Raw genomic sequence first — 26995 nt, forward strand, 5'->3', positions numbered from 1 at the left:
GTGTCACCCTACATAGTCTCATGTGCCAGACCTCGTCCCCTGTGGGCAATAGCCTGGGGAGTGAGGTTACCCAACTCGACACCTTTCACCCAGGTGTCCCCTACTATAGGTGATGCAGTGGTCTACTTGATGGCTAACATTTTCCCAATGTTTTTTTAAGAACCACAGAATATGGACTGTAGAACTGAGCCATAGTCAGAAGTTGGAGGACCACACTATGTAGAGGTCCAACAACTTCTCAAGGTGATTCAGAGAGAGACTCACAGTTCATTAGTGCACCATGACTATGACGCTCTAGTCCAGTGTCCACCGTTACCTAGCCAGGACATGACTAACGGTCTTCGAGAGATCCGCATTGTAGGGTGGTCATTATTGGCCCAATATATTCTAAAGCCCAGACATTGCTTTCAATGTTTGGCCAATTGAGCTGCCTGCGTTTCTTTCCTCTGCTTGATTTGACTGAGGATTTCTTTCAGCCGTTGTACAACCTCATAAAGTGTAACTCCAGTTCTTTTATATCCAACAAAAAACTGGTCCCAGAAGAGAAGCTTCTCTCTTTCGCTCTCATTTACTTGTTTAACAGAGAAACTGAGTTAAATGTGAAGTTTTTACTTTGGATGATGAAAGTGTACGAAGTATACACACACCGACACACGTCTCAGAGCTTCGTTCTTACTTAGTAGGAGTTTTTTCAGACAAAGCGTCCATGCAGGCATGCGAAAGGTCAACCCAACATGACCTCTCCTTTTCAACCCGTCCACTCTACCCCCCACACTTAGACGAAAGCGAAGGCACCATGTGTTCAGAGGTGCTGTGGCCCCACAGCTACCTCCCCTACCTTCCTTTGTCCTAGGGATTCCCCCACGACCATGAGACATCACTTCTCACCAGCTGTATCCTGCTTGATCCACAACCAATCGAATCGGGTCTTCCTTGCTCCCCAGAAAACACCCATCCTAAATCCAGATTTCTGATAGGATGTTGGGTTTAATTTGGAGCACTACATTTCTTGACAGATGGTAGTCTTTTGTGGTTTTGTCACCTCTGGTGGCCATGATGGTGACCCTGGTGTGTTTGACTCTGTGTCGCCCCCTGCAGGGAAGTGGTGGAATACATGGTGCAGCACTTCAAGCCCCAGCTCTTTGGTGACAGGAAGCCGGTGTACGACGGCAAGAAGAATATCTATACGGTGCTAGCACTTCCTATTGGAAGTGAGAAGGTAGGCATGAGGGAGAGAAAGTGTGTCCTGTACATTTCAGCAAGTCCCGTTCTACTCCTGTCTATATCCTTTCAATCGATGTATCCTGTAACCCATCTCCCCTCCACCTAATCTCTCCTCCATTCCTCTTTCTCCATTGAGGTGGACTTTGAGGTGACTATCCCTGGGGAGGGGAAGGATCGTATCTTCAAGGTGTCTATCCGCTTTCTGGCCACAGTGTCATGGCGTCTGCTCCAGGAGACGCTGGTCAGCGGGCGCCTGCAGGTACCCCTGGACTCTGTCCAAGCCCTGGATGTGGCCATGCGCCACCTGGCCTCCATGAGGTACGGTACACTAAGCACACACGTGCGTGTATACACACACACGCGGACAGGCGGGTAGGAGGGCACGCGCACACGCATGCAAACACACACTATAAAAGCAGGGGCAGAGAAGCTTGTGGCTAATTTCAACGCTAGGATCTATGATGCACAAACTACACACACGCCACAGGACAGCACTCTGTGTGCATGTTGTCTTCAAACTAATTGAAAGGCATATGTTTGCCTTGAGGTGTGAATAATTTATTTTAGCAAGACATTCCTGTCAAACTTGTTGAACAGCGATTTAGTTTTAGATTCTATTATATTTACATCTCTAGAGTTGATGAACAGAACAACAGATGCCGGATAGCTGAGAACTGTGTAAAGGTGTCCCATGAACAAAATCTAATAATCAGACAGTGACTTGGAGGCTTGACTAGATCACAAACACAAGCTGTTGAATCATTCTATTGGGCTTATGTCTGCAAAGCCTTATAGGTGACACAGAATTACTGGACATTGAATCATGCTGCGGTGCTGAGACTCAAATGAGTCATTCTCCATAACGTCATTTTTTTTTTTTGTCATCCAGGTACACTCCGGTGGGACGATCATTCTTCTCCCCACCTGAAGGATACTACCATCCCCTGGGTGGGGGGAGGGAAGTGTGGTTTGGTTTCCACCAGTCTGTACGCCCCGCCATGTGGAAGATGATGCTAAATATTGATGGTGAGTCGGCTGAGTCCCACCAGACAAGATCTACTCGAGGGTATGAAGTCACAGATCATAAAAAGTTGCATCTACATGATGGAATGAATTTTTAGGTAATTTTTAGGTAATTTTAGGTATGCTCTTAAAGTTCATTCACAGTGGTCTATGATTTAACATCTGTTTTGTGTTGTGTACAAATTCACTGCAGATCAATGCTTAGAAATTACTTCATTCTATAGTATTGGGTTGTGTTCATTAGTCACCAAATGGAAGAAAACAGACCGAAACAGGATCTAAGTTGATTTGTCCTACAAGAAACTCATTTTCCTTTTCTTCTGAAACAATTTCTTATATGTTTTCACTTGCATGCCCTAGCGAACACAACATCCACCTCTACGCAGACGACACCATTCTGTATACTTCTGGCCCTTCTTTGGACACTGTGTTAACAACCCTCCAGACGAGCTTCAATGCCATACAACTCTCCTTCCGTGGCCTCCAACTGCTCTTAAATACAAGTAAAACTAAATGCATGCTCTTCAACCGATCGCTGCCCGCACCTGCCTGCCCGTCCAGCATCACGACTCGGGACGGTTTTGACTTAGAATATGTGGACAACTACAAATACCTAGGTGTCTGGTTAGACTGTAAACTCTCATTCCAGACTCGCATTAAGCATCTCCAATCCAAAATTAAATCTAGAATTGGCTTCCTATTTTGCAACAAAGCGTCCTTCTCTCATGCTGCCAAACATGCCCTCATAAAACTGACCATCCTACTGATCCTCGACTTCGGCGATGTGATTTACAAAATAGCCTCCAATACCCTACTCAATAAATTGGATGCAGTCTATCACAGTGCCATCTGTTTTGTCACCAAAGCCCCATATACTACCCACCACTGCGACCTGTACGCTCTCGTTGGCTGGCCCTCGCTTCATATTCGCCGCCAAACCCACTGGCTCCAGGTCATCTACAAGAACCTGCTAGGTAAAGCCCCCCTTATCTCAGCTCGCTGGTCACCATAGCAGCACCCACCTGTCGCACGCGCTCCAGCAGGTATATCTCACTGGTCACCCCCAAAACAAATTCTTCCTTTGGCCACCTCTCCTTCCAGTTCTCTGCTGCCAATGACTGGAACGAACTACAAAAATCTCTGAAACTGGAAACACTTTACCTCCCTCACTAGCTTTAAGCACCAGCTGTCAGAGCAGTTCACAGATTACCGCACCTGTACATAGCCCATCTATAATTTAGCCCAAACAACTACCTCTTCCCCTACTGTATTTATTTATTTTTCTCCTTTGCACCCCATTATTTTTATTTCTACTTTGCACATTCTTCCACTGCAAATCTTCCATTCCAGTGTTTTACTTGCTATATTGTATTTACTTTGCCACCATGGCCTTTTTTTTGCCTTTACCTCCCTTATCTCACCTCATTTTCTCACATCATATATAGACTTATTTTTAAACTGTATTATTTACTCCATGTGTAACTCTGTGTTGTTGTATGTATCGAACTGCTTTGCTTTATCTTGGCCAGGTCGCAATTGTAAATGAGAACTTGTTCTCAACTTGCCTACCTGGTTAAATAAAAAACAACCCAATGATTAGGAATAACATAATCCTATACCACTGTGCTTCTGTTTCCGCTGCACTTCACTTCCATTGACTGAATGCATTACTTACTGCTCTCTTTCTCCCTCTAGTGTCTGCCACGGCCTTCTACAAAGCCCAGCCGGTGATCGAGTTCATGTGCGAAGTCCTGGACATTCGCAACATAGACGAGCAGCCCAAGACCCTGACCGACTCGCAGAGGGTCCGCTTCACCAAGGAGATCAAAGGTGGGCCGTTGAACAGTGAGTGAGTACCTTCCACACGCCATGCCGCCTGCCTCTCACCAATGCCCCCCCCCGAGACGATCCCCTCACATCACTCCCCACTCATCTCACCACTCCTTCCTCACTCACTCCTTCTCCCATTACTCATTCCTTCCCCACTCACTCCTTCTCCCATCACTCATCCCTTCCCCACTCACTCCTTCTCCCATCACTCATCCCTTCCTCACTCACTCCTTCTCCTATCACTCATCCCTTCCTCACTCACTCCTTCTCCCATCACTCATCCCTTCCTCACTCACTCCTTCTCCCATCACTCATCCCTTCCTCACTCACTCCTTCTCCCATCACTCATCCCTTCCTCACTCACTCATTCTCCCATCACTCATCCCTTCCTCACTCACTCATTCTCCCATCACTCATCCCTTCCTCACTCACTCATTCTCCCATCACTCATTCCTTCCTCACTCACTCCTTCTCCCATCACTCATTCCTTCCTCACTCACTCCTTCTCCCATCACTTATTCCTTCCTCACTCACTCCTTCTCCCATCACTCATTCCTTCCCCACTTACTCCTTCTCCCATCACTCATTCCTTCCTCACTCACTCCTTCTCCCATCACTCTCTCCACTCCTTCTCCCATCACTCTCTCCACTCCTCCACCTCTCACTTCACTCCTTATCTTCTCTTACTGACTCACTCACTCCTCCATTTCCTTTTCTCAACCTTCTTTTGACATTCATCCTAATGCATCCTTCTCTCTACCATGCCCCCTGTTATTTCCTACCCCAGGGCTCTCCCCAGAATGTTTTCATAGTGTAAAGCTCATCTTCAGTTAGTAGCAATCCTTATCACCCCTCTGTCGACTCTATCCTCAATTCTGCATTCCTGTATTTCTATAAAACGGCGTGATTGAAAGCAGTATTATACGTTTTCATAAAGAAATACATTTGAAAGTCCACATGATGGCGGTAAAAAGTGAAAGACTGGTAGAGCAGCACTTCTGTGCACACAGCCTATGGGGAGAACTCTGTCCTTCCCTTCTCCTCCACCCTCTCCCCATCTACGTCTGTCCCTGTGCCGTCTGCTGGCTCTTATCTTTGTGTGTCTGTGCCCTGCTGTCGGTGGGCGTTACCAGGTCTGAAGGTGGAGGTGACTCACTGCGGTCAGATGAAGAGGAAGTACCGCGTCTGCAACGTCACGCGACGCCCCGCCAGCCACCAGACGTGAGTCGCATCACATGGTTGATCCTACTGATGCTTCCCGGAGAAGGGATGTTTTGGGTGGATGATATGTCTGAGATAATTCCAATAAAAGTCATGACTAGAGGTCGACCGACTGATTTTTCAACGCCGATACCTATTATTGGAGGACAAAAAAAAGCCGATACTGATTAATCGGACTGTTTTTATTTTTATGTATTTATTTATTTATAATAATGACAATTACAACAATACTGAATGAACACTTTTTTTATTTTAACTTAATATAATACATCAATCAAATCAATTTAGCCTCAAATAATGAAGCATGTTCAATTTGGTTTAAATAATGCAAAAACAAAGTGTTGGAGAAGAAAGTAAAAGTGCAATATGTGCCATGTACAAAAGGTAACGTTTAAGTTCCTTGCTCAGAACATGAGAACATATGAAAGCTGGTGGTTCCTTTTAGGTTGAGGTTATTATAGGAATTATATAGGAATTATAGGACTATTTATCTCTCTACTATTTGTATTTCATATACCTTTGACGATTGGATATTCTTATAGGCACTTTAGTATTGCCAGTGTAACAGTATAGCTTCCGCCCCTCTCCTTGCCCCAACCTGGGCTCGAACTAGGAACACATCGACAACAGCCACCCTCAAAGCAGCGTTACCCATGCAGAGCAAGGGGAACAACTACTCCAAGTCTCAGAGCGAGTGACATTTGAAAAACTATTAGCATGCACCCCGCTAAGTTGCTAGCCATTTCACATCGGTTACATCAGCTTGAAGCATTGCGAAGAGCTGCTAGCAAACCCACGAAAGTGCTGTTTGAATGAATGCTTACGAGCCTGCTGCTGCCTACCACCGCTCAGTCGGACTGCTCTGTCAAATATCAAATCATAGACTTAATTTTAACATAATAACACACATAAATGCGAGTCTTGGGTCATTAATATGGTCAAATCTGTAAACTATCATTTCGAAAATAAAATGTTTATTCTTTCAGTGAAATACGCAACCGTTACGTATTTTATCTAATGGGTGGCATCCATAAGTCTAACTATTCCTGTTACATTGTACGACCTTCAATGTTATGTCATAATTACGTACAATTCTGGTAACGTAGTAAGCAACGAGCCAGGCAGCCCAAACTGTTGCATATACCCTGACTCTGCGTGCAATGAACGCAAGAGAAGTGACACAATTTCCCTAGTTAAAAATGTATGCTAACATGAATTTCTTTTAGTTAAATATGCAGGTTTAAAAATATACTTCTGTGTATTGATTTTAAGGAAGGCATTGATGTTTAAGGTTGTGTACATTCCTGCAGCGATTATGCTTTTTTCGCAAATGCGCTTTTGTTAAATCACCCACCGTTTGGGAAGTTGGCTGTCTTTGTTAGGAAGAAATAGTCTTCACAGTTCGCAACGAGCCAGGCGGCCCAAACTGCTGCATATATACCCTGACTCTGTTCCACAGAACGAAGGAGAAGTGACACAATTTCCCTAGTTAAAATAAATTCATGTTGGCAGGCAATATTAACTAAATATGCAGGTTTAAAAATATATACTTGTGTATTGATTTTAAGAAAGATGTTGATGTTTATGGTTAGGTACAATGGTGCAACTACAGTGCTTTTTTTCCGTGAATGCGCTTATTAAATCACCCGTTTGGCGAAGTAGGCTGTGATTCAATGATTAATTAACAGGCACCACATCAAGCTAGATAAACTAGTAATATCATCAACCATGTGTAGTTAACTAGTGATAATGTTAATTGATAACAATAATTTATTGTTTTTTATAAGATACGTGTAATGCTAGCTAGCACCTTACCGTGGCTCCTTGCTGCACTCGCATAACAGGTAGTCAGCCTGCCACGCAGTCTCCTCGTGGAGTGCAATGTAATCGGCCATGATCGGTGTCCAAAAATGCCCGATTACCGATTGTTATGAACTTGAAATCGGCCCTAATTAATCGGCCATTCCAATTAATCGGCCGGCCTCTAGTCATGACCCATAAATCATCGGTGTCAGTTGGGATATTGGTCTTTGTGATTCTGAGTAAAGATATGGTCCATGACCAGGATGGATGTTTTTTTTATTATCCACCTTTTTTTCTAGCGTTTAGTGAAGACACCAGCGCTTTTCTAGAGGCACTTGCACGTGGTGACTATGATCAAGTCGCTGTGTTAGTCAGTTTTGATGTCTTTATTACACATTCCCTACCAGGTTTCCCCTGCAGCTTGAGAGCGGACAGACGGTAGAATGTACGGTGGCCCAGTACTTCAAGCAGAAGTACAATCTGCAGCTCAAGTATCCCCACCTGCCCTGCCTCCAGGTTGGTCAGGAGCAGAAGCACACCTACCTGCCCCTGGAGGTGAGAAATATGGGACCGCTGACTCTTCTAGAGTGAATACATTTAATCCAGTCCAGTTGCTTTATGTGTTTGAGATGGAAATTCCTGCTTATATAAAAAGCTCAATGGTTTTTGGTTTTGTTTCGCTGCAGGTGTGTAACATAGTAGCAGGGCAGCGCTGCATCAAGAAACTGACAGATAATCAGACTTCCACTATGATCAAAGCCACGGCTCGCTCTGCACCTGACAGACAGGAGGAGATCAGCCGGCTGGTGAGTGAGTGGCGCCGCCTGGTGGCTGGAGGCTGCAATGCGAAACTACCAGCTATGAGCATGAGAATTGGCATTAATGAATTTAACACAAGACCATCCAACACAGATTAACACACTACTACTAGACTTGAGGGAAAAGACAATACATAGTAAATTACTTCCTATTATTCTCTTCACAGATTAGATGTGAATTGACAGCACAGCAGTGTGGATGTGACATGCGAGAATGTATAACATATCTTATCTGTTGTCCCTGTCTATCCACAGATGAAAAATGCCAACTTTAACCTGGACCCGTACATCCAGGAGTTTGGGATCAAGGTGAAGGATGAGATGGCGGAGGTGACAGGAAGGGTGCTGCCTGCCCCCATCCTACAGTATGGAGGACGGGTAAGAGACATCGCATTTATTGTACAGCCACATTAAGCATCCTTTCAATTGTGTGTACTTGGTGCAGAAAAAAATGTGTCCAGGAAAGTAAATGGAGGAGTAATTAATTTGCTACTCGCATTGGGCTATGTTTTCTTTAGCACAATTTACTGTCCAGTTTGTGTGTGTGTGTGTAATGTAATATATATCTCTCTCTCTCTCTATATATATATATCTATATCTATATATCTCTATATATATCTCTATATCTATATCAGGAGTAGCCCACACAGCTACTCACCAGTAGGCTATAGAGTGGTGAGGAGGACTTCACCGTTCATTTTCTGGATTCAGGTTCACTCGAACTTCGTTTTAAGCTTTGTTTTACTATTGTCAGTTACTGCTAATTTCGGGATTGTATATCGATTCGCTCTCAAATATTTGTCATCTGATGTATTCGTTTTAGTCTCTGAATTGCTTAATCAAACTTTTTGCTGCCAGATTCCTGATACCAGGGTATAAAAACTGCAATTTATGTCCTGAATGAATCAAGTGTGCATGTGCGCCCAGCTATATTCTGCTGGCTAGCTGAACTATGCTAGTTTGTCCTCATTGCCAAACTTCATAAATACTGCACCCTCAACTTCAAAACTCCTTTACTAGTTATACAATCATGTAACTAAGAAATTAGCTGAAACTGATTTGTTTTGTTGAATAGTCATGACTGGTTCGCGCTATCTGTCATAATAAGCTGTGGTGAAGTATCATTGCTACTTAACACTGATCCAAGTTCAGTTTTGAGATCCACCATCATTGGCGTAGGTTTAGCAGGACGTTTCTGACGGGTCTTGGAACTGTGACAAGGGGCGGCCTCTCCCCGCTTTGCTTGATGGGATATGTAGTGATTTTGCCAACACGGCCATGTACACAGTCCTGTACCCTTAACTTTTTTTAAAATTGACTACTTTTTTGTTGTTGCTTAAATCAGACTTTATTCGTTTTATGAGCAATCCAGCAACATCACGAGTTCATTGACACGAGACAACCCAAGAAAATAGCAACTCTCCAGAGCACCAACGGCTACAATGAATGACTAAAATACTCCTGGACACAAAGGGTGCACAGAGTTCCTCCTCACCACTCTATATCAAACCAGGCTTCTGGCTTCAGAAGTCAGTCCCCACTATGGTAAATGTGGATTTCACAGAGTGCAAATAGCCCTGACATTGATCTGGTTCTGAAGCTTTTGTCTCCCACCTGTTCCACCTCACAGAACCGGGCCATTGCCACGCCCAACCAGGGGGTGTGGGACATGAGGGGAAAGCAGTTCTACAACGGCATTGAGATCAAGGTGTGGGCCATTGCCTGCTTCGCCCCCCAGAAACAGTGTCGGGAGGAGGTGCTCAAGTAAGTGCCCTGCTTGGAGTGGGGGTAGTATGGGAAGTGGTGGCTGAAGTGGAAATATTAGAGATTCCTGTCACAGTTGTAACGGTTTTGACTTGAGGTTATTATTCATAGGAGTGCCAGGTAGGTTGTGCCTACCAGAGAAAACATTGGTTTCTCCTTTTGGTTTGGGAGGGAATGAGTCCCATCTGGTCCGTCAAGTCTACACCAATACAAAGGACTTATGTAAAAGTCAGGATGGAAATAAACTTTTCATAAACCCTTAAAACATTGGAAAGAACTTCAAAAACAACTATATTATTTTGCGTGGGTTGTATTAACAACATCAATGATTACACACACATATAATAATATTATAATGTAATAATAATAAATGTAATAAATGTAATAATAATATAACACAATGAGTTCTGGTTCCTCCAGAAATGTCCTGCATCTCGGGCCTAAAAAGAGTCCTGCCCGGTAGAGTTCAGGGAACTCAAGTGACTTCTGTCACGCAATGTTTGTCCGTTCATTCAGTGTAGCGTAAACCCTGTATTAATCATACAATCAACATAACACTAATTTTTCCACAGAACTTTAAAGCGTATCAACTCTTACTAAGTCCTCACCTACAACTAACTACATAAATCATCACAGTATACCTCACATCAAAACAAATGAAATACCGTATACAAAAAGGTGGTAGTTAGTCGGTCAGTCAGACAATCGATTCCGCCAACAGATCTCCAGCGGAGAAAGGCCACGAAGAACGGAGAGGTGTAGTCCACGGACGCAAAGAGTGGATCCGATCCTGGGAAAACTCTATTAGGCTACAAAACACACGGAAAAGAGAAGCTTCGGAACTGAGGGTTGAACACATCCTCATTCACGTCTCCATCACAACCCCACTTTTGCGCAGCTGATGCTGGCTATTTAATTGGGAATCAAAGGGAAAGCGCCCTATTGGAAGGAGCTGCACTGAGACGGTTCAGAAAAATTCAGGGCCGTCACACACCCCCTCCCCTGGAAAAAGCCGACCATTGCCCTGGAAGGCACATCTTGGTCGGGGAAACCGAGAAAGGTCTCCTCATCACTTTCCTCTACAAAAATATTAATGACTTTTTGGAGCTCACGCTCCTCAGCTGAGGGGTCACAGGCCTTAAGGTGTGAGACTTCTGGGTCTGGGAATCCGAGAAAAGTCTCCTCACTTTCCTCATCAAAGATATCCAGGACCTTGCGGCGCTCAATCGCCTCCAATTCCTCAGCCGAGGGGTAACACAGGCCTTAAGGCGTGAGACATGGACAATGCGCATATCTTCACCTGTGTCCTCTTTCACCACTCGGTAGTTCAAAGGACCCATCTGCTCCACAATCCTATATGGTCCTTGCCATTTAGGAGCGAGCTTGGCCGAGAAGAATTGTTCAGCTTTCGAGTAAGGATGAGAGCGAAGCCACACCCGATCACGAAGCTGGAACTGCATGTCTCGTCTGTTCTTATCATAATTTCTCTTCTGCTTGAGTCAAGCCTGGATCATGTTCTTTGAGACAAGCGCTCTCAAGTCATGGAGATAGACTACCTGGTCATAGTAAGCAGCGTCTGGAGTAAGCTGCTGGGGCTGTAGCACCATATCCAAGGGTCCTCGGAGAGGACGACTTAGGTTCAGCTCTGCAGGTGTGACTCCAGTGGACTCTTGCACAGCAGAATTCAGGGCAAATCGAAACTCGTGAAGGTGCTTGTCCCAGTGTTTGTGCTGGGTCCCTACATAGGAAGCAATCATTGTCTTCAAGGTTCGATTTACTCTCTCAGTGAGATTGGTCTGTGGGTGATAGGCCGTGGTCAACTTCTGTCTCAGGTTCCATCTTTGGCAGGTCTCCTCAAAGAGATCAGAAACAAATTGGGAACCTCGACCAGACAGGATGTAATCAGGCACTCCCCAGCGAGTCAGGATCTCTTTCGTAAGGATGTTAGAGACGGTCTTTGCTGTGGCCTGACGCAGGGAAAAGAGTTCCACCCACTTTGAATAATAATCAACAAAAAAAAGCATGTACACATTCTGATTGGAACTTCTAGGAAATGGACCCATCAAATCCACTCCTAACATTTCCCAAGGTCGGGTAACCACCGTTTGCTGCAACTTGCCAGCAGGCTTTCTACCTTCTGGTTTGTACATTTGACAAACCTGACCGTTTCGGATGTGTGACTTCACATCCATGCTCAGATGTGGCCAGTACAGTAACGCTTGCAACCGCTTGTAGGTTTTAAACCTGCCCAAATGACCAGCTAATGGGTCTTCATGGAAATGTTGAAGCAGTTGCAGGCGTAGAGTTTCCGGTATGTACATTTGGTAGAGTGTTCTGTGAGGTAGTTGTACAACTCGGTAGACTTTATCTTCACTGATGGTCAGCTTTGTGGTAGGATTGACCATCTTTTCTCCATCTTCCAGGATAGTCTGGTACAAGGCCTGTACTTCTGGATCATCCTGTTGGGCTTTCCATATGGCCTCATCAGAGATGGGAAAGTCAGTTTTGGGCGAGTCTCGATTGCTTGACAGGACAGTAGCACATGTAAGATGAGGGCCACCGTTATCACAAGCAGGAGCTCTGGACAAGGCATCTGGAACAGTGTTGTATTTTCCTTTCCTGTATTCCACTGCAAAGGTGAACTCTTGCAACCGTAGAGCCCATCTTATGAGTCTGGTAGTTGGTTTGTTGGTCTTGAACACCCACACAAGAGAGGAATGGTCAGTGACCACAGTGAAGTGTCTACCCTCCAGGTAGTACCTCCACTTTTCAAAGCCCAGACAACTGCAAGGCACTCTTGCTCGGTTGTGGAGTAGTTCCGTTCTGCTCCATTTAATGTCCGACTGGCGAACGCTAGCACTTCTTCAGTGCCAAGTCCAGTCTGTTGGACTAGGACAGCACCAAGTCCAACATCACTTGCATCAGTGTAAACAACAAAAGGGCAATCAAAGTTGGGATGACCTAAAATGGGAGGTGTGACGAGGTGTCGTTTCAGGGTTTCAAAGGAGGTCTGGCACTCTGCCATCCATTGGAATTTTGCTCCTTTTCACTTCAACGCGTTGAAGGGTTCTGCCACCTGGGAGAAGTTAGACACAAACCGATGGTACCATCCAGCCATACCAAGGAACCGTTGAAGGGCCTTGAGTGTGGTTGGCACAGGGAAGTCTTGTACAGCCTTTGTCCTTTCAGGATCCACATGAATGCCGTCGAAAGACACAATATGGCCAAGGAACTTCAGGGAGGTTTGGCAGAAGTTGATCTTCTTCATATTCAAGGTCAGACCAGCTTCTCTTAGCTTGTCCAACACTGCTTGAAGATCTTGAAAGTGTATTTCTCTGTTCTGAGAGTAGATAATTATATTGTCCAGGTAGATGAAACAGATCTTCCCTTTGAGCTCACCTAATGCAATCTCCATGAGTCTTTGGAAAGTGGCAGGGGCATTCTTTAATCCAAAGGGCATCACCTTAAAGGAAAACAAGCCCTCAGCACAGACAAAAGCAGTCTTGTCCTTGCTTTCCTGGTCCATCTCAACCTGCCAATAACCACTATTGAGGTCAAGGGTAGTGAACACAACAGTGCCAGACAATGACTCCAGGATCTCATAGATGGTGGGAAGAGGATAGGCATCAGTCTGGGAAACATTGTTGGTCTTCCTATAGTCCACACAAAATCTAAGACCACCAGTCTTTTTTGGGATGAGGACAACAGGAGCAGCCCAGGGAGAGGAGGAACGTTCTATTATATCTTGTGTTAACATATCATTAATGAGTCCCTTTTGGATGATTAGCTTCGCTGGGGACAAACGATATGGCTTTTGCTTGATCGGCATTTCCTGTGTAAGGAATATTTTGTGCTTCAGGAGCCCAGTGCGTCCCAGCTTTGAAGTACATACATCAGCATTATTCTGCAGCTGTTCCAACAGCCTTAACTCCTCTGGCTGTTCCAGCTGAGCTCTTCTCACAGCCTGTAAAAGGAGATCGTCAGAAGGATTATCAAGGGTTAGTGGTACCGGAGCAATGGCAGAGAAGACTGCCCCATTTGATCCCCAATCATGTAACTTCCAGCTTCTGATTGGAATAAATGCTTCTTGCTCGGATTGTATGGAAACCAGTAGCAATTGTGTGCGATATCAATCTGGACACCACTGAGTACATAAAATTAATTCCCAACACGACAGGAAAAGCAAGGTTCTTGGTTTGTAGGATAACAGAAGGAATCATATAGGAGCGGTTACACAGGCGGAACTCTACCTCACTCCATCCAAGTGGTCGTTTAGCCTCACCATCAGCCAGATAGAGTGGACCTTCTGTCCACGGCTTCAAGTTGTATTGTGGACCGTTAACCTCCTTCCACAGTTTCTCATTGAGCAGTGTGTAGGATGACCCAGTATCCAAGATGGCTCTTCCTGTCCATGGGCCTATGGACAGGGGTAACACCAGTTGGTGTGGTATTAACTGAAAGGAAGGGGATGTCGATGGGGGGGCGTAGGCAGTGACTCTTGGGGTTTCATCTCTGGTTAAAGCACCCAGAGAAGGATGGTCATTCCTGCGAAGAGAGTTAGGTGTGTTGGCCTGTTGTGATCTGTGGTTTCTGGAAGGGTTTACTTGATACGGTCTTGGACATCTAGCTGAAGAATGTCCCTTTTGGCTACATCTCCAACAAAACATAAGAGGGGTCTTGGCTTGAGACTCTGGCTGTTGTTGATGGTCTGTCTTGGGTAACTGTTTGGGTGTCTGTTTCTTTCTCTGGTCATATTGCTGTTGGTATTCTCTGTCCTTCTCAAACTGCTGTCCCAAGCGAACCAGTCCATCGACAGTGGTGACTCGTTCTCGGAGTTGACTGGCTAGTAGTGGGTTGATGTTCTTCAAGATCAATTTAATGACCTCTTTCTCCTCAATACCAGGTTTCCACCTTCTGCACAGGGAGTGGTAACCGTATGCAAAGTCACGGATACTCTCTTTCTCTCTTTGTACTCGATTTCTGACTCTGTCTGCCAATTCATCTGTGTAGTCCTCAGACAGAAATGCAGAGGAAAACTTGGCCTCAAAGTCAGCCCAGGATGTAGTGGTGAGACGTGCCACATCCCACCAGTCTCGAGCTGTCCCATGCAACACATTCCTCAATGTGGCAAGGAGTTCTTCGTCAGCCAGGGGATTGAGGGCAGGAAAGTCACGACATCTTTCTAAATACATTAGCGGATCAGGACTGTCATCTTTTTTTCTCAAAGGTGGGAAATTGCAATTTAATGGGCATCGCCCCCACATGACGTCTACTCAAATCACCATGAACAAACGAGCTAGGAGGGATTGAGGAAGTAGAGGGGGAGGTGTAGTCCACGGACGCAAAGAGTGGATCCGATCCTGGGTAAACTCTATTAGGCTACAAAACACACGTTTAACGGCAACAAAACAAACGGAATAGAGAAGCTTCGGAACTGAGGGTTGAACACATCCTCATTCACGTCTCCATCACAACCCCACTTTTGCGCAGCTGATGCTGGCTATTTAATTGGGAATTAAAGGGAAAGCTCCCTATTGGAAGGAGATGCACTGAGACGGTTCAGAAAAATTCAGGGCCGTCACACAGTGCAACAGTATTTATCTAAAGATAAAATATGTACTGTTCTTGGCTTTGCTAGGTAGTTTTGTGTGTTAGAGTAATATTATTTGTTTTACATTTAGAGCTTTACTTGCTGTGGCATGGGTCTTGTTCATTAGTGCACACTACAGGGAAGCGTTCTAAAACATTTTGCAATTGGAAATGACCATTTCGTTGGAGAAGTCCAGATAGTACATCCCTGTTTCAGTCCATTGTCTTCCGTTTGGTGCTTAATCAACACAGCCCCGGGCTCAGCATACAGAACCACCATGTGAACCAGGTTTCTTTCCTAACAAAACATTTTCACCACTCTCCTCAGGAACTTCACAGACCAGCTGCGTAAGATCTCCAAGGATGCTGGGATGCCCATCCAGGGCCAGCCGTGTTTCTGTAAATACGCCCAGGGAGCCGACAGTGTGGAGCCCATGTTCAGGCACCTGAAGAACACCTACTCTGGACTGCAGCTCATCATCGTCATCCTGCCCGGAAAGACCCCCGTCTACGGTAAGATTGGCCTTATTCATGCTGAGTTTGTGTTTGTTTATTCTTGCTCACAGATAAAACTGAAGAAATGCAGAATTTACATTACTAATAATTGCAAAACACTCATTTAAAATAAATAACACATAATACGTGACATAAATAGAATATTGAGCAATTGAAAAAAATGACAGGGCATTTTTCATAATGGAAATTTAAATATTAAAACGTGATTTAAAAAAAAAAAAACATTTTTGGGAGAACCATTTAAGAGCTCGAGTTATTATACAGTCTGATAGCAGAGGGTTTTGCAGGCGGTTCGTACGGGCAGTTATACAGGACAGTTCGTGGCTTTTTCTCAGGAGCCTGGTGGTGCAGTTACCTCTTTTTGGAGGGAGCAAGTCATTCAGTGGATGGTCAAGAGTGTGCATGTCCTTCACCGGATGCACTCCAGCCTGCTCTCGCCTGCTCTGCAGTGAGGGGAGCTGTGGTTGGACTGCTCCACCTCAGGAAATGATTCTCAAGGCCCTCCTCTGCACCCTGTCTAGATGCTGAATGATTCACTTAAAACATTCTCTTAAGGTCGAATTATTTAACCAAAATATCAGTTTACTCAACTTGCTTGACCACCACCCTTACAGAAATATATTTTGTATAATGCATTTTGTATAATGCATTATCTTTACATTTACATTACATTACATTTAAGTCATTTAGCAGACGCTCTTATCCAGAGCGACTTACAAATTGGTGCATACACCTTATGACAACCAGTGGAACAGCCACTTGCATCTAAATCTTGTTGGGGGGTGAGAAGGGGGGTGAGAAGGATTACTTACCCTTACTTACCCTATCCTAGGTATTCCTTGAAGAGGTGGGGTTTCAGGTGTCTCCGGAAGGTGGTGATTGACTCCGCTGTCCTGGCGTCGTGAGGGAGTTTGTTCCACCATTGGGGGCCAGAGCAGCGAACAGTTTTGACTGGGCTGAGCGGGAACTGTACTTCCTCAGTGGTAGGGAGGCGAGCAGGCCAGAGGTGGATGAACGCAGTGCCCTTGTTTGGGTGTAGGGCCTGATCAGAGCCTGGAGGTACTGAGGTGCCGTTCCCCTCACAGCTCCGTGGCGAGCACCATGGTCTTGTAGCGGATGCGAGCTTCAACTGGAAGCCAGTGGAGAGAGCGGAGGAGCGGGGTGACGTGAGAGAACTTGGGAAGGTTGAACACCAGACGGGCTGCGGCGTTCTGGATGAGTTGTAGGGGTTTAATGGCACAGGCAGGGAGCCCAGCCAACAGCGAGTTGCAGTAATCAAGACGGGAGATGACAAGTGCCTGGATTAGGACCTGCGCCGCTTCCTGTGTGAGGCAGGGTCGTACTCTGCGGATGTTGTAGAGCATGAACCTACAGGAACGGGCCACCGCCTTGATGTTAGTTGAGAACGTCAGGGTGTTGTCCAGGATCACGCCAAGGTTCTTAGCGCTCTGGGAGGAGGACACAATGGAGTTGTCAACCGTGATGGCGAGATCATGGAACGGGCAGTCCTTCCCCGGGAGGAAGAGGAGCTCCGTCTTGCTGAGGTTCAGCTTGAGGTGGTGATCCGTCATCCACACTGATATGTCTGCCAGACATGCAGAGATGCGATTCGCCACCTGGTCATCAGAAGGGGGAAAGGAGAAGATTAATTGTGTGTCGTCTGCATAGCAATGATAGGAGAGACCATGTGAGGTTATGACAGAGCCAAGTGACTTGGTGTATAGCGAGAATAAGAGAGGGCCTAGAACAGAGCCCTGGGGGACACCAGTGGTGAGAGCGCGTGGTGAGGAGACAGATTCTCGCCACGCCACCTGGTAGGAGCGACCTGTCAGGTAGGACGCAATCCAAGCGTGGGCCGCGCCGGAGATGCCCAACTCGGAGAGGGTGGAGAGGAGGATCTGATGGTTCACAGTATCGAAGGCAGCCGATAGGTCTAGAAGGATGAGAGCAGAGGAGAGAGAGTTAGCTTTAGCAGTGCGGAGCGCCTCCGTGATACAGAGAAGAGCAGTCTCAGTTGAATGACTAGTCTTGAAACCTGACTGATTTGGATCAAGAAGGTCATTCTGAGAGAGATAGCGGTAGAGCTGGCCAAGGACGGCACGCTCAAGAGTTTTGGAGAGAAAAGAGAAGGGATACTGGTCTGTAGTTGTTGACATCGGAGGGATCGAGTGTAGGTTTTTTCAGAAGGGGTGCAACTCTTTACCTTGACATATTGCAGTAACTGAGACATCTATGATACACTGAGTGTACAAAACATAATGTACACCTGGTCTTTCCATGATAGACTGACCAGGTCAATCCAGGTGAAAGCAATGATCCCATATTGATGTCACTTGTTAAATCCTCTTAAATCAGTGTAGATGAAAGGGAGGAGACTGGTTAAAGAAGGATGTTTAAGCCTTGAGACAATTGAGACATCAATTGTGTATGTGTGCCATTCAGTGTGAATGTATGGTAGTAGGTGCCAGGCACACCGGTTTGTGTCAAGAACTGCAACGCTGCTGGGTTTTCCACTCAGCACTTTATTTTTTATATATTTTTATTTATTAATTTGACCATTAAAAACAAAGCTCACAACTTGAAAAAGCCATACATGCACATGAGTAAAATAATCAAGGATAACACACAAAGTCTGAGACTTATTTCCATTGTGGTCCTCTTGAGACAAGATCGAACACTGTTGAACACTGTTGAACACTGTTGAACACTGTTGAACACTGTTGAACACTGTTGAACACTGTTGAACACCGTATGACAGCGAGATAATAAAACGAAGAAGAACATCGATCTCATCATTGCAGTTACTTTCAAGTGTGTGTCATGAATGGTCCACCCTCAAAGATATCTAGCCAACTCGATATTAGGAAGGTGTTCTTAATGTTTTGTACTCCGTTTATAATAGCTTCAGTTTAGCAGTCATGGATCTGTACTTAATTTCTGCCTGTTACTGGTCCTGTGTAGCGGAGGTGAAGAGGGTGGGAGATACTCTCCTAGGAATGGCCACTCAGTGTGTCCAGGTGAAGAACGTGGTGAAGACGTCCCCCCAGACCCTCTCCAACCTCTGCCTCAAGATCAATGTCAAGCTGGGGGGAATCAACAATATCCTGGTGCCCCACCAACGGTAAACTTTCACCAACTCTCTCCACTCGGTTGGGTGGGTTTGTTTACGGCACACAAAGTCCCTTCCTTTTTCAGTCCGTCTTGTTCTGTTTGGGACCTAATGGATACGACCTTGGTCTGAATGTGCTCTGGATGGAAACCCATTTATGTATATGAGCACTCTTTAAAATCAGACAAACTCCTGTGAGTTTGACTGAATTTGTCCCTTCTCCCTTCCTGTCTCACAGGTCAGCTGTGTTCCAGGAGCCTGTCATCTTCCTAGGGGCCGATGTAACACACCCCCCTGCTGGAGATGGGAAGAAGCCCTCCATTACTGCTGTAAGGCTGCTTCTACAATACTACCACTACACCATGTTAACACAAATTATTATGTATTAAGAGTACATTGTATTTTAAGAGGGAGGGATGAGGAAACAAAGAATAGGTGGAGAAGGGGAAGAGTGGCTCAGTGCTGACTCACTGACAGGGAGGAAATGACGTCGCCCCGATCCTCGCTGTCCCACAACCCGGGTCTGGCTGTGGTTGGCTGTGTAGTTGCCAAGCAATCATGGCCGGCTGTTGAGTCACACAGCCCTCTGTGTGCGTTTGTATGTGCTTCTGTATGTGTGAGCTTATAGAGGTGGTCAGGAAGGATGACCATTTTTCTCACAATAACAAGCCGTAAGGCTACAAGGTTACTGTTATAGATGCTGACGACCCAGAGCTCCCCACACTGCCTATCCTGTGCCTCTAGAGGATGCTAGTGCTCACATTGTATCATTAGCAAGAGGTGAATCATAGAACACTGAATTAAATATGGATGTTTTGGGTTGTCTATCTGGTCTTTGTTTTTCAGCTCATCTCTGTATTTCCAAAGCTTTTGCTTTTTAGGAGTGGTTTCTGAGTTTTGGGCCTGGATTGACAACGAGTCTCAGAGTAGTAGTGCTGATATAGGATCAGTTGCCTTTTGGCTAATCGTGAATAAGATTATGTGGACAGGAGGACCAGATGATAGAGCATCACTTTTATACGCTTTCTGAATACAGGTCCTAGTCTCTGTCTGTATGGTTAGTCCCCTCATTTCTATCTTATTCTCACCCCTCTCTCTGTTCTTTCTCTCCCTCACTCTCTCCAGGTGGTCGGCAGTATGGACGCCCACCCCAGCAGGTACTGTGCCACAGTCCGGGTCCAGAGGCCCAGGCAAGAGATTATCGAAGACCTTTCTTACATGGTCCGAGAGCTGCTGATCCAATTCTACAAGTCGACCCGCTTCAAGCCCACCAGGATCATCTTCTACAGGGACGGAGTGCCTGAGGGGCAACTGCCGCAGGTACTTACTGGTCTCTGTCGTTGGGGGTTATAAATGGTTATCAATAGAGATGGGGATCCATTTTTCATTATTTATAAGTGACAGTTTGATTGGCCAGTTTACTATATTTTTTTCCCCATCACTTTGACCAATAGGCCTAGTAGTTTATAGCAGTTAAATAATGGTACATACTTAATCAGAGATTAACTATGATTTGATATTATATAGCATGTCACAATGCACAATACTGGGAAGAGTTACAGAAAGAGGTGAGCAATGCAACTACCTCTAAAGATATCAGTTAGACAGATAACGAGTAAATATTTAATTTTTCTGCATAGATACTCCACTACGAGCTTCTGGCCATCAGGGATGCGTGCATCAAGCTGGAGAAGGACTACCAGCCTGGTATCACCTACATCGTGGTCCAGAAGCGCCACCACACACGCCTCTTCTGTGCCGACAAGTCTGAGAGAGTGAGTCAACAGTCAGCTATTCTAACCATAACTGTATCATGCTTTATAGGTTTCACTCTAGAACAGGGGTCTCAAACTATCGGCGCACGGGCCAAATGCGGCCTGTGAGCTTATTTGAGGTGGTCTGCGGTTGTAATGTTAGGATTAGCGTTTGGATTTAAATATTGTGGTCCTGTATTGTCTTTCCTTTTTCTGTAGATCGGGAAGAGTGGTAACATTCCTGCAGGGACCACAGTGGACACCAGCATCACTCACCCATTTGAGTTTGACTTCTACCTTTGCAGTCACGCGGGTATACAGGTGAGTGGGGAGGTGCTTCCTGCGGCTGTCCAGCTGTGTTTGTCTAACCTGAGCCATTCTAAACCTCCTGGCTCTGGAGTCACATGCAGCTCTTTAACGCTCCTTTGTGGCTCCATGACGATTTTAATTTGTATACTTTTATTTATTTAACCATAGAAATCACATTGAGATTTACATCTCCAACAAAACAACATGCATATATTTACACGATACATAACAATGAATGTAAGTTAAAACAGCGCGTATGAAAACTTTAAAAGAGCAGGTTTAAAAACATATAGTTAGGGCCCTGTGTTTTGCACAATCATGTGACATAGCAAGATTCTATTCTGTATTTTAATCCTTATTCAGAAATGAGAATTACACCAAAGATTAAACAATTGTCAGAGGATGGTGCTGGACCATCTGACATGGAAATTTTAAACAAAAGTTTAAAATCCAGGCAAAACACAGGGCCCTAATACTAGTATTTTGAGTGTTGAAATGGTCTTTCCACTCTGCAGGGGACTAGTCGGCCCTCACATTACTACGTCCTGTGGGACGACAATCGTTTCACCGCCGACGAGCTGCAAATCCTCACTTACCAGCTGTGCCACACCTACGTGCGCTGTACCCGCTCCGTCTCCATCCCCGCGCCAGCCTACTATGCCCGCCTCGTGGCCTTCCGTGCCCGCTACCATCTGGTGGACAAGGAGCATGACAGGTGAGCATGGTGGTCTAGTTAACATTTAGAGGGACGTTACACTTAAATCTGTTGTCAGATGTTGACTTCAAATGTAGTCTAATGTTAAGATGAATTCAAGTTCCATGCCATCGGTTTTGTAGATCCAGCTGTATGCCTCAACCTAAAATGAATGAAAAGGGTAAGTACCATAACAGTTCCAGATCTTATTCGGTACTTATTGCGTCCTGTGTCTTTCTGTCCATACTGTAGTGGGGAGGGGAGCCATGTCTCTGGTCAGAGTAACGGTCGAGATCCCCAGGCTCTGGCCAAGGCGGTGCAGATTCACCACGACACGCTGAGGACCATGTACTTCGCCTGAGCACCACCCAACACCACCGCCACCACCACTGTCCTTAAGACTCACCATCCCTCGGTGAGGGGCCTGGGAGCCCACAGGAAGCCTTCCACCTTTCCTCCTCCCCCCATGGCTGTGACCACCCACACACTCCACATACCCTCTCATGACTGACCCACCACAGCCAAACCACCCCAGTACTAGAACTATACATCCCTCACCTGATCAACCCAGGCAGACTCTGCAGCGTCCTGCACTACGGTTATTATTGTCATTATTGATATTATATGTTTATTTTTTATTTACTTTACCAGGACTGTGTTTTTATGTTGACTTCAAAACAAAAAGAGGGTATTATTGTATTGTATGCGACCTTCCACACTCCTATGTATGCAATACGGAGGGGAGGAAAACGGGCGCTGAGCTGCCCCGAGACTTTTGACTGCCACCACAATGCTGCCTCTTACCTATCCGAGTGGCGGATGCCAGTGTTCTGTTCCAAGCCCCTGGTACAACAGGAGTCATGGGGACCCTGGGCGGGGGAAGGGTGACAAAAAAAGGACACACTTATTATTGTTAACTTTTTATCATGAACTCCATTCTAATGTTGCCGTTCTCTCATTTTTTGTTATGGCCTTGATGCGCGCAACGGGACGTATGGTACATTAGCACTTAGAGATTAGCATGTAGTCAACGCCGCTCACCCTGCACCTATATGAAGTGTTTATGTCTGTGTGAGACTAGCCCTCTGCTCTTAATTGTGGAAATAGAAAGAGCAGGTGTAGCATGTCGTAGATACATTAGACTAAGTGCTTCTTCACTTCATCTGTGCAGGTTGGGAGTCTCCTCTTAGAATTAGCCAGTAGAGAGAGGTCAATGTAGAAGTTAGAGGGACCATTGCATTGAGTGTATTGAATATACTCACGCCCCATGCACCTAAACCAGCATTATTATTATTATTATTATTATTATTATTATCCAGCCTAATGTGATGCTTACCAATGGAAAATGGGCACCTCTGTAAACAGGAAGAAGATAATCTTTTGTGTCAGAATGCATTTACTCTACGGAGGAATTACGAGGCACTTTCTTTACCTGATTGGTTTATGTTACTTCAGAATGGGGAGATTTGTCTTCCCTGAGGCTTCACACACAGGCCTACACACACCCCCACCTACCTACCTACATAATACATATTCTCACACCTACAACCTCTCTAAGCTTGCTGAACCAATAGAGTAACAGTAGCAATACAAGGTCTTCATCTTGTCTTTGTAGGTGTGAAAGCTGCAAAAAGACGTGGGCCAGAGAACATTGATTTAAGTGTTTCTCCCTCACTTTTAGCACTTGGCCTTGGCTACATGATCATTCTACACATTGTAGGTACACATTCCAACCTATGTCAATGGAGATGATGTACACACCAAAACACTACGTTGACATACACACACACATACTGTACGCGCACACAGCGTCTCTTTTTTTAATATTGTAAATAGCTTGTCCTACCTACAGACATCGACCACTGCATCGTCAACACAAGCACACTCATGCCTCCTCACCCTGTCACATTCTCCTACGGAATGTGTACCGAGCCGCCTCCACGCATGCACTTGCCCCCTTAACTCCCACATGAATACTTGCCCCCTCCTTCGAACACCACCACCCATTTTTCCCCTATCCATACCCCGCTCAACCCTCTGCCTCAGCTCCCCTCCTCCCAGCCTAGTGTATGATTCCCCATTGGTGCGCTGTGTGCATGGACAACACAGATAGGGGTTTGCTACACAGGTTATTGGGGGGGTACTTACTCTATGCTCTGCCTTCACTTCTGATCACTTTCTGACTTTATAAAATGCATGAAACACATTTTTATTATGACTGGGTATTCTGAGCCACCTTAGTTTTCCTAGGAGCTTGTTACGCTCACTTCTGCCTTTCAGTCATAGCCTCTTTTGTGTAAACATTGAACTGAAACGCTGCTTTTTGTTTTCTGTATTGTGTTGAGTAGTGTCAGAGTGGATCCTCAAGGTACTATGTGAAAAGTAGTCTGACGACTTTCACTTCTTGTGCTTCAAGCGCCTCCAAACATGTCTGATGGTTTGTAGAGCCCCTTTATGTTGGAAGGGAATGACGATAGAGATTTAATGATGTGCCATTTTTGGGAGAATTCATGTTTATGGATTTACGCAATCAAAATACTTTTGTACATCATTTTACTGACCCCACATGTCCCAGGTAATTTGTATATAACCTGTAATGAATTTGGGCTCACCAATGTAGCGGGGCCTTTGCAGTTGGGGTTAGTCCCCCCAAGCCCCTCTGTGTTCAAATTCAGCTTGGGTAGCGCCACTGATCCAGATGCAGTTCTTATCTTCACTCTGGGAAAAGCATCATGATGAGGACACAAGCGAATCTGCTCCACACTTACTAAGCAATATAAAAGCCACTGATCAAGAACAGTCTTTGTCATAGCACTTCCCAATAGGTTGAATGAAAGGAAATGGAAGCAACTTATTTTGGCTCTGTATGGTGTAATAGTATGGGGACTCTGTTGGGGAGGGCTATTTTTTAAAGAAAATACATTTGTTTTTTATTACTCTTGATTGTTGTTGTTCTGACAAACCTAATGGATTTATGGTCAGTCCTGGAAGACCCATGTGTATGCAGGTTTTTATTTTTTATTATGACAGATACCGACACTTCTGTAGCCTAGCCTAAATCACATCATAAAGCTCCAACCACTATCTCTGAAACCTTAATCCATTTAAAATAAATTTAATAAAAATGTACGTCAGTCTGTAGAGAGGAAATGGGAAATATTTTAACATAAGAACTTACATGGTTTCGGTGTTATCTGTAATATAATTAATTCCCATTGGCAGAAGTCGAAGCACAGAGTTTGTAAACAGAGGCGCAACATCGCGAGACTTGCAGGAATGCTTGCGAAACTGGCCAAGCAGACCAGGCCGGGGTTTGGGGTGAGAAGTCAATGAGAGAAGTGAAAAAAAAATACTTCGTTAATTTTTCGAAATCTAAAGGCACAAAGTAATTGAACATGTTATTACTCTAACCTCGTGAAAGTGACAAACGGACTCGTTTTCATCAAAAATAACTTATAATGAAGGGGGTGCTTTTTGATTGACGGTGTGCACATGCGCAATTAGCCGCGAGACGACCGTTAGATCCAATAACGTATTTCTGCGCATGAGCTTAGCTAGCTAACGTGATCGGGGATTTCTATTGGAGAAGCCGTTTCTGCCTATCTTCATACTGTACTGTCTTTGGGCGAAGTGCTTCATTCTGACGTTTGGCGTTTCCTATTGAGATAGAACACACCTCTTCCTGTCGGTGTCAGAGTAGTAACTTCACCATATTTAGTTGGTCAGAGCCCCACAGAGTTGAGCACAGAAAATCTGAAAATCTTAGTCATATCGGCGAATGCAACCGGGAGTTGACAGCCTAGAAACAGCGAGACTGGCCGCTGTTGGAGAGTGACATCAGTGGAAACAAGGCTGCACATCAAAACGGGTGCAAGCTGCCTATCGACAGCAGACTTTGAGTGATAAGTAGCTGTTCAATTGTCGGATGAGAATTCTAACTAGTAGTCGAATGTGCTAGCTAGTTTATCGCCCAGCCTTAAACTCGATTTCTGCTTTACGTAAAGCCGAATTTATCAGATTTTTATAACGCGAACTGGTAAGAAACTAAAGAGCCCAGTGAATCTGCAATTATGATATCTTGACAAGTGTCAGTTGGCTATGTTTTTCTCAATCCATTTGCTAATCTAGCTAGTTGCTAGCTAGTTTATCAGCGTCGTTGAAGCTCGAGCAAGTATCGCCGTGGCAGTGAAATCTGATTGGATACCTTGATCGTGTGAACAACTTGCAGACGCTGGGACACGGAAGACCCTCGTCCAAAGGGACTGGAACAGAGGCTCGTTTGACAGTGAGTGGAGAGGAGAACTCTGGGGAACCCGTAACTACTCGGCTGCATCGCCTGTGAGGCGTTGAACTGCCGATAAACCAGATTGAACCAAGCAAGAGTTCCTGACGTTTGACATCTGTGATCCGGGGAGTAAAACCGGGCAGGGACCTCATGAATGGAAATCGGAACTACAGGTAACTAATTGGTTGTCATTGCTCTTATGCCAAAATTATCTACTAAATTGTTGCATGTGATGTTTCCCAACACTGACATTGCAACACAAGCAACCAACCTTCCTGCACAGTAAGTTGAAATTGAATTGTATTTAACTTCTGGCTTCACACGGACTGTTTTTGTTAAATACAATTGAAAGTAGAGGTCGACCGAATTATGATTTGTTTAACACCGATTATCGGTATCGGTGTTAAACAAATCATAATACATAATATATATATAACAATTACAACAACACTGAACACTTTTTTTTTTACATTTAATACATAAATAACATCTCTTTAGTCTCAAATAAATGAATCATGTTCAATTTGGTTTAAATAATGCAAAAATAGTGTTGGAGAAGAGTAAAAGTGCAATATGTGCCATGTAAAAAAAAAAGCTAACGTTTAAGTTCCTTGCTCAGAACATGAGAATATATGAAAGCTGGTGGTTCCTTTTAACATGAGTCTTCAATATTCCCAGGTATGAAGTTTTACTTTGTAGCTTTTATAGGACTATTAATCTCTATACCATTTGTATTTTTTTACATTATTTATTCATCTGTTATTTTACCAGATAAGTTGACTGAGAACACGTTCTCATTTACAGCAACGACCTGGGGAATAGTAACAGGGGAGAGGAGGGGGATGAATGAGCCAATTATAAACTGGCGATTATTAGGTGACCGTGATGGCTTGAGGGCCAGATTTAGCAAGGACACCAGGGTTAACACCCCTACTCATACGATAAGTGCCATGGAATCTTTCATGACCTCAGAGAGTCAGGATACCCGTTTAATGTCCCATCCAAAAGACGGCACCCTACACAGGGCAGTGTTAATGCCCTGGGGCATTGGGATAT

At 44.9% G+C, this 26995-nt stretch overlaps 2 protein-coding genes and 1 long non-coding RNA gene across 12 annotated transcripts in view; 2 read left to right on the forward strand and 1 right to left on the reverse strand.

The window, feature by feature from the left end:
• The window catches only part of LOC118364307 (protein argonaute-1), a 28725-nt gene extending 4130 nt beyond the window's left edge, over positions 1–24595 (forward strand). For 2 of the 9 annotated variants that reach the window (XM_052489440.1, XM_052489447.1), the window contains 17 exons: positions 1099–1219; positions 1361–1542; positions 2114–2250; positions 3943–4096; positions 5194–5298; positions 7509–7656; positions 7788–7907; positions 8175–8297; positions 9520–9683; positions 15601–15785; positions 18750–18909; positions 19136–19226; positions 20023–20217; positions 20538–20672; positions 20871–20972; positions 21476–21674; positions 21903–24595. In XM_052489440.1, the coding sequence (XP_052345400.1) occupies positions 1099–1219; positions 1361–1542; positions 2114–2250; positions 3943–4096; positions 5194–5298; positions 7509–7656; positions 7788–7907; positions 8175–8297; positions 9520–9683; positions 15601–15785; positions 18750–18909; positions 19136–19226; positions 20023–20217; positions 20538–20672; positions 20871–20972; positions 21476–21674; positions 21903–22015 (2434 nt within the window). In that variant the 3' untranslated portion in view covers positions 22016–24595. Of the gene's footprint in view, positions 1–1098; positions 1220–1360; positions 1543–2113; positions 2251–3942; positions 4097–5193; positions 5299–7508; positions 7657–7787; positions 7908–8174; positions 8298–9519; positions 9684–15600; positions 15786–18749; positions 18910–19135; positions 19227–20022; positions 20218–20537; positions 20673–20870; positions 20973–21475; positions 21676–21902 lie in introns of all 9 variants that reach the window. The other 7 variants (XM_052489441.1, XM_052489443.1, XM_052489442.1 and 4 more) reach the window with 7 other exon arrangements.
• Positions 21531–25005, reverse strand: LOC118364310 (uncharacterized). The gene is made up of 4 exons (XR_008087881.1): positions 24833–25005; positions 24267–24372; positions 22459–22523; positions 21531–21652 (listed from the first exon to the last, which is right to left on the reverse strand). It is a non-coding gene; the product is annotated as an uncharacterized LOC118364310 (long non-coding RNA).
• Positions 25006–25162: 157 nt separating this feature from the next.
• LOC118364311 (protein argonaute-3) overlaps positions 25163–26995 on the forward strand; it is a 44692-nt gene continuing 42859 nt past the window's right edge. The window contains exons 1-2 of one of the 2 annotated variants that reach the window (XM_035745757.2): positions 25163–25690; positions 25883–26112. In XM_035745757.2, the coding sequence (XP_035601650.1) occupies positions 26094–26112 (19 nt within the window). In that variant the 5' untranslated portion in view covers positions 25163–25690; positions 25883–26093. Of the gene's footprint in view, positions 26113–26995 lie in introns of both variants that reach the window. The other variant, XM_035745758.2, reaches the window with a different exon arrangement.

Source organism: Oncorhynchus keta, chromosome 31 (assembly GCF_023373465.1).
Source record: "Oncorhynchus keta strain PuntledgeMale-10-30-2019 chromosome 31, Oket_V2, whole genome shotgun sequence".
Classification (NCBI taxonomy): Eukaryota; Metazoa; Chordata; class Actinopteri; order Salmoniformes; family Salmonidae; genus Oncorhynchus; species Oncorhynchus keta.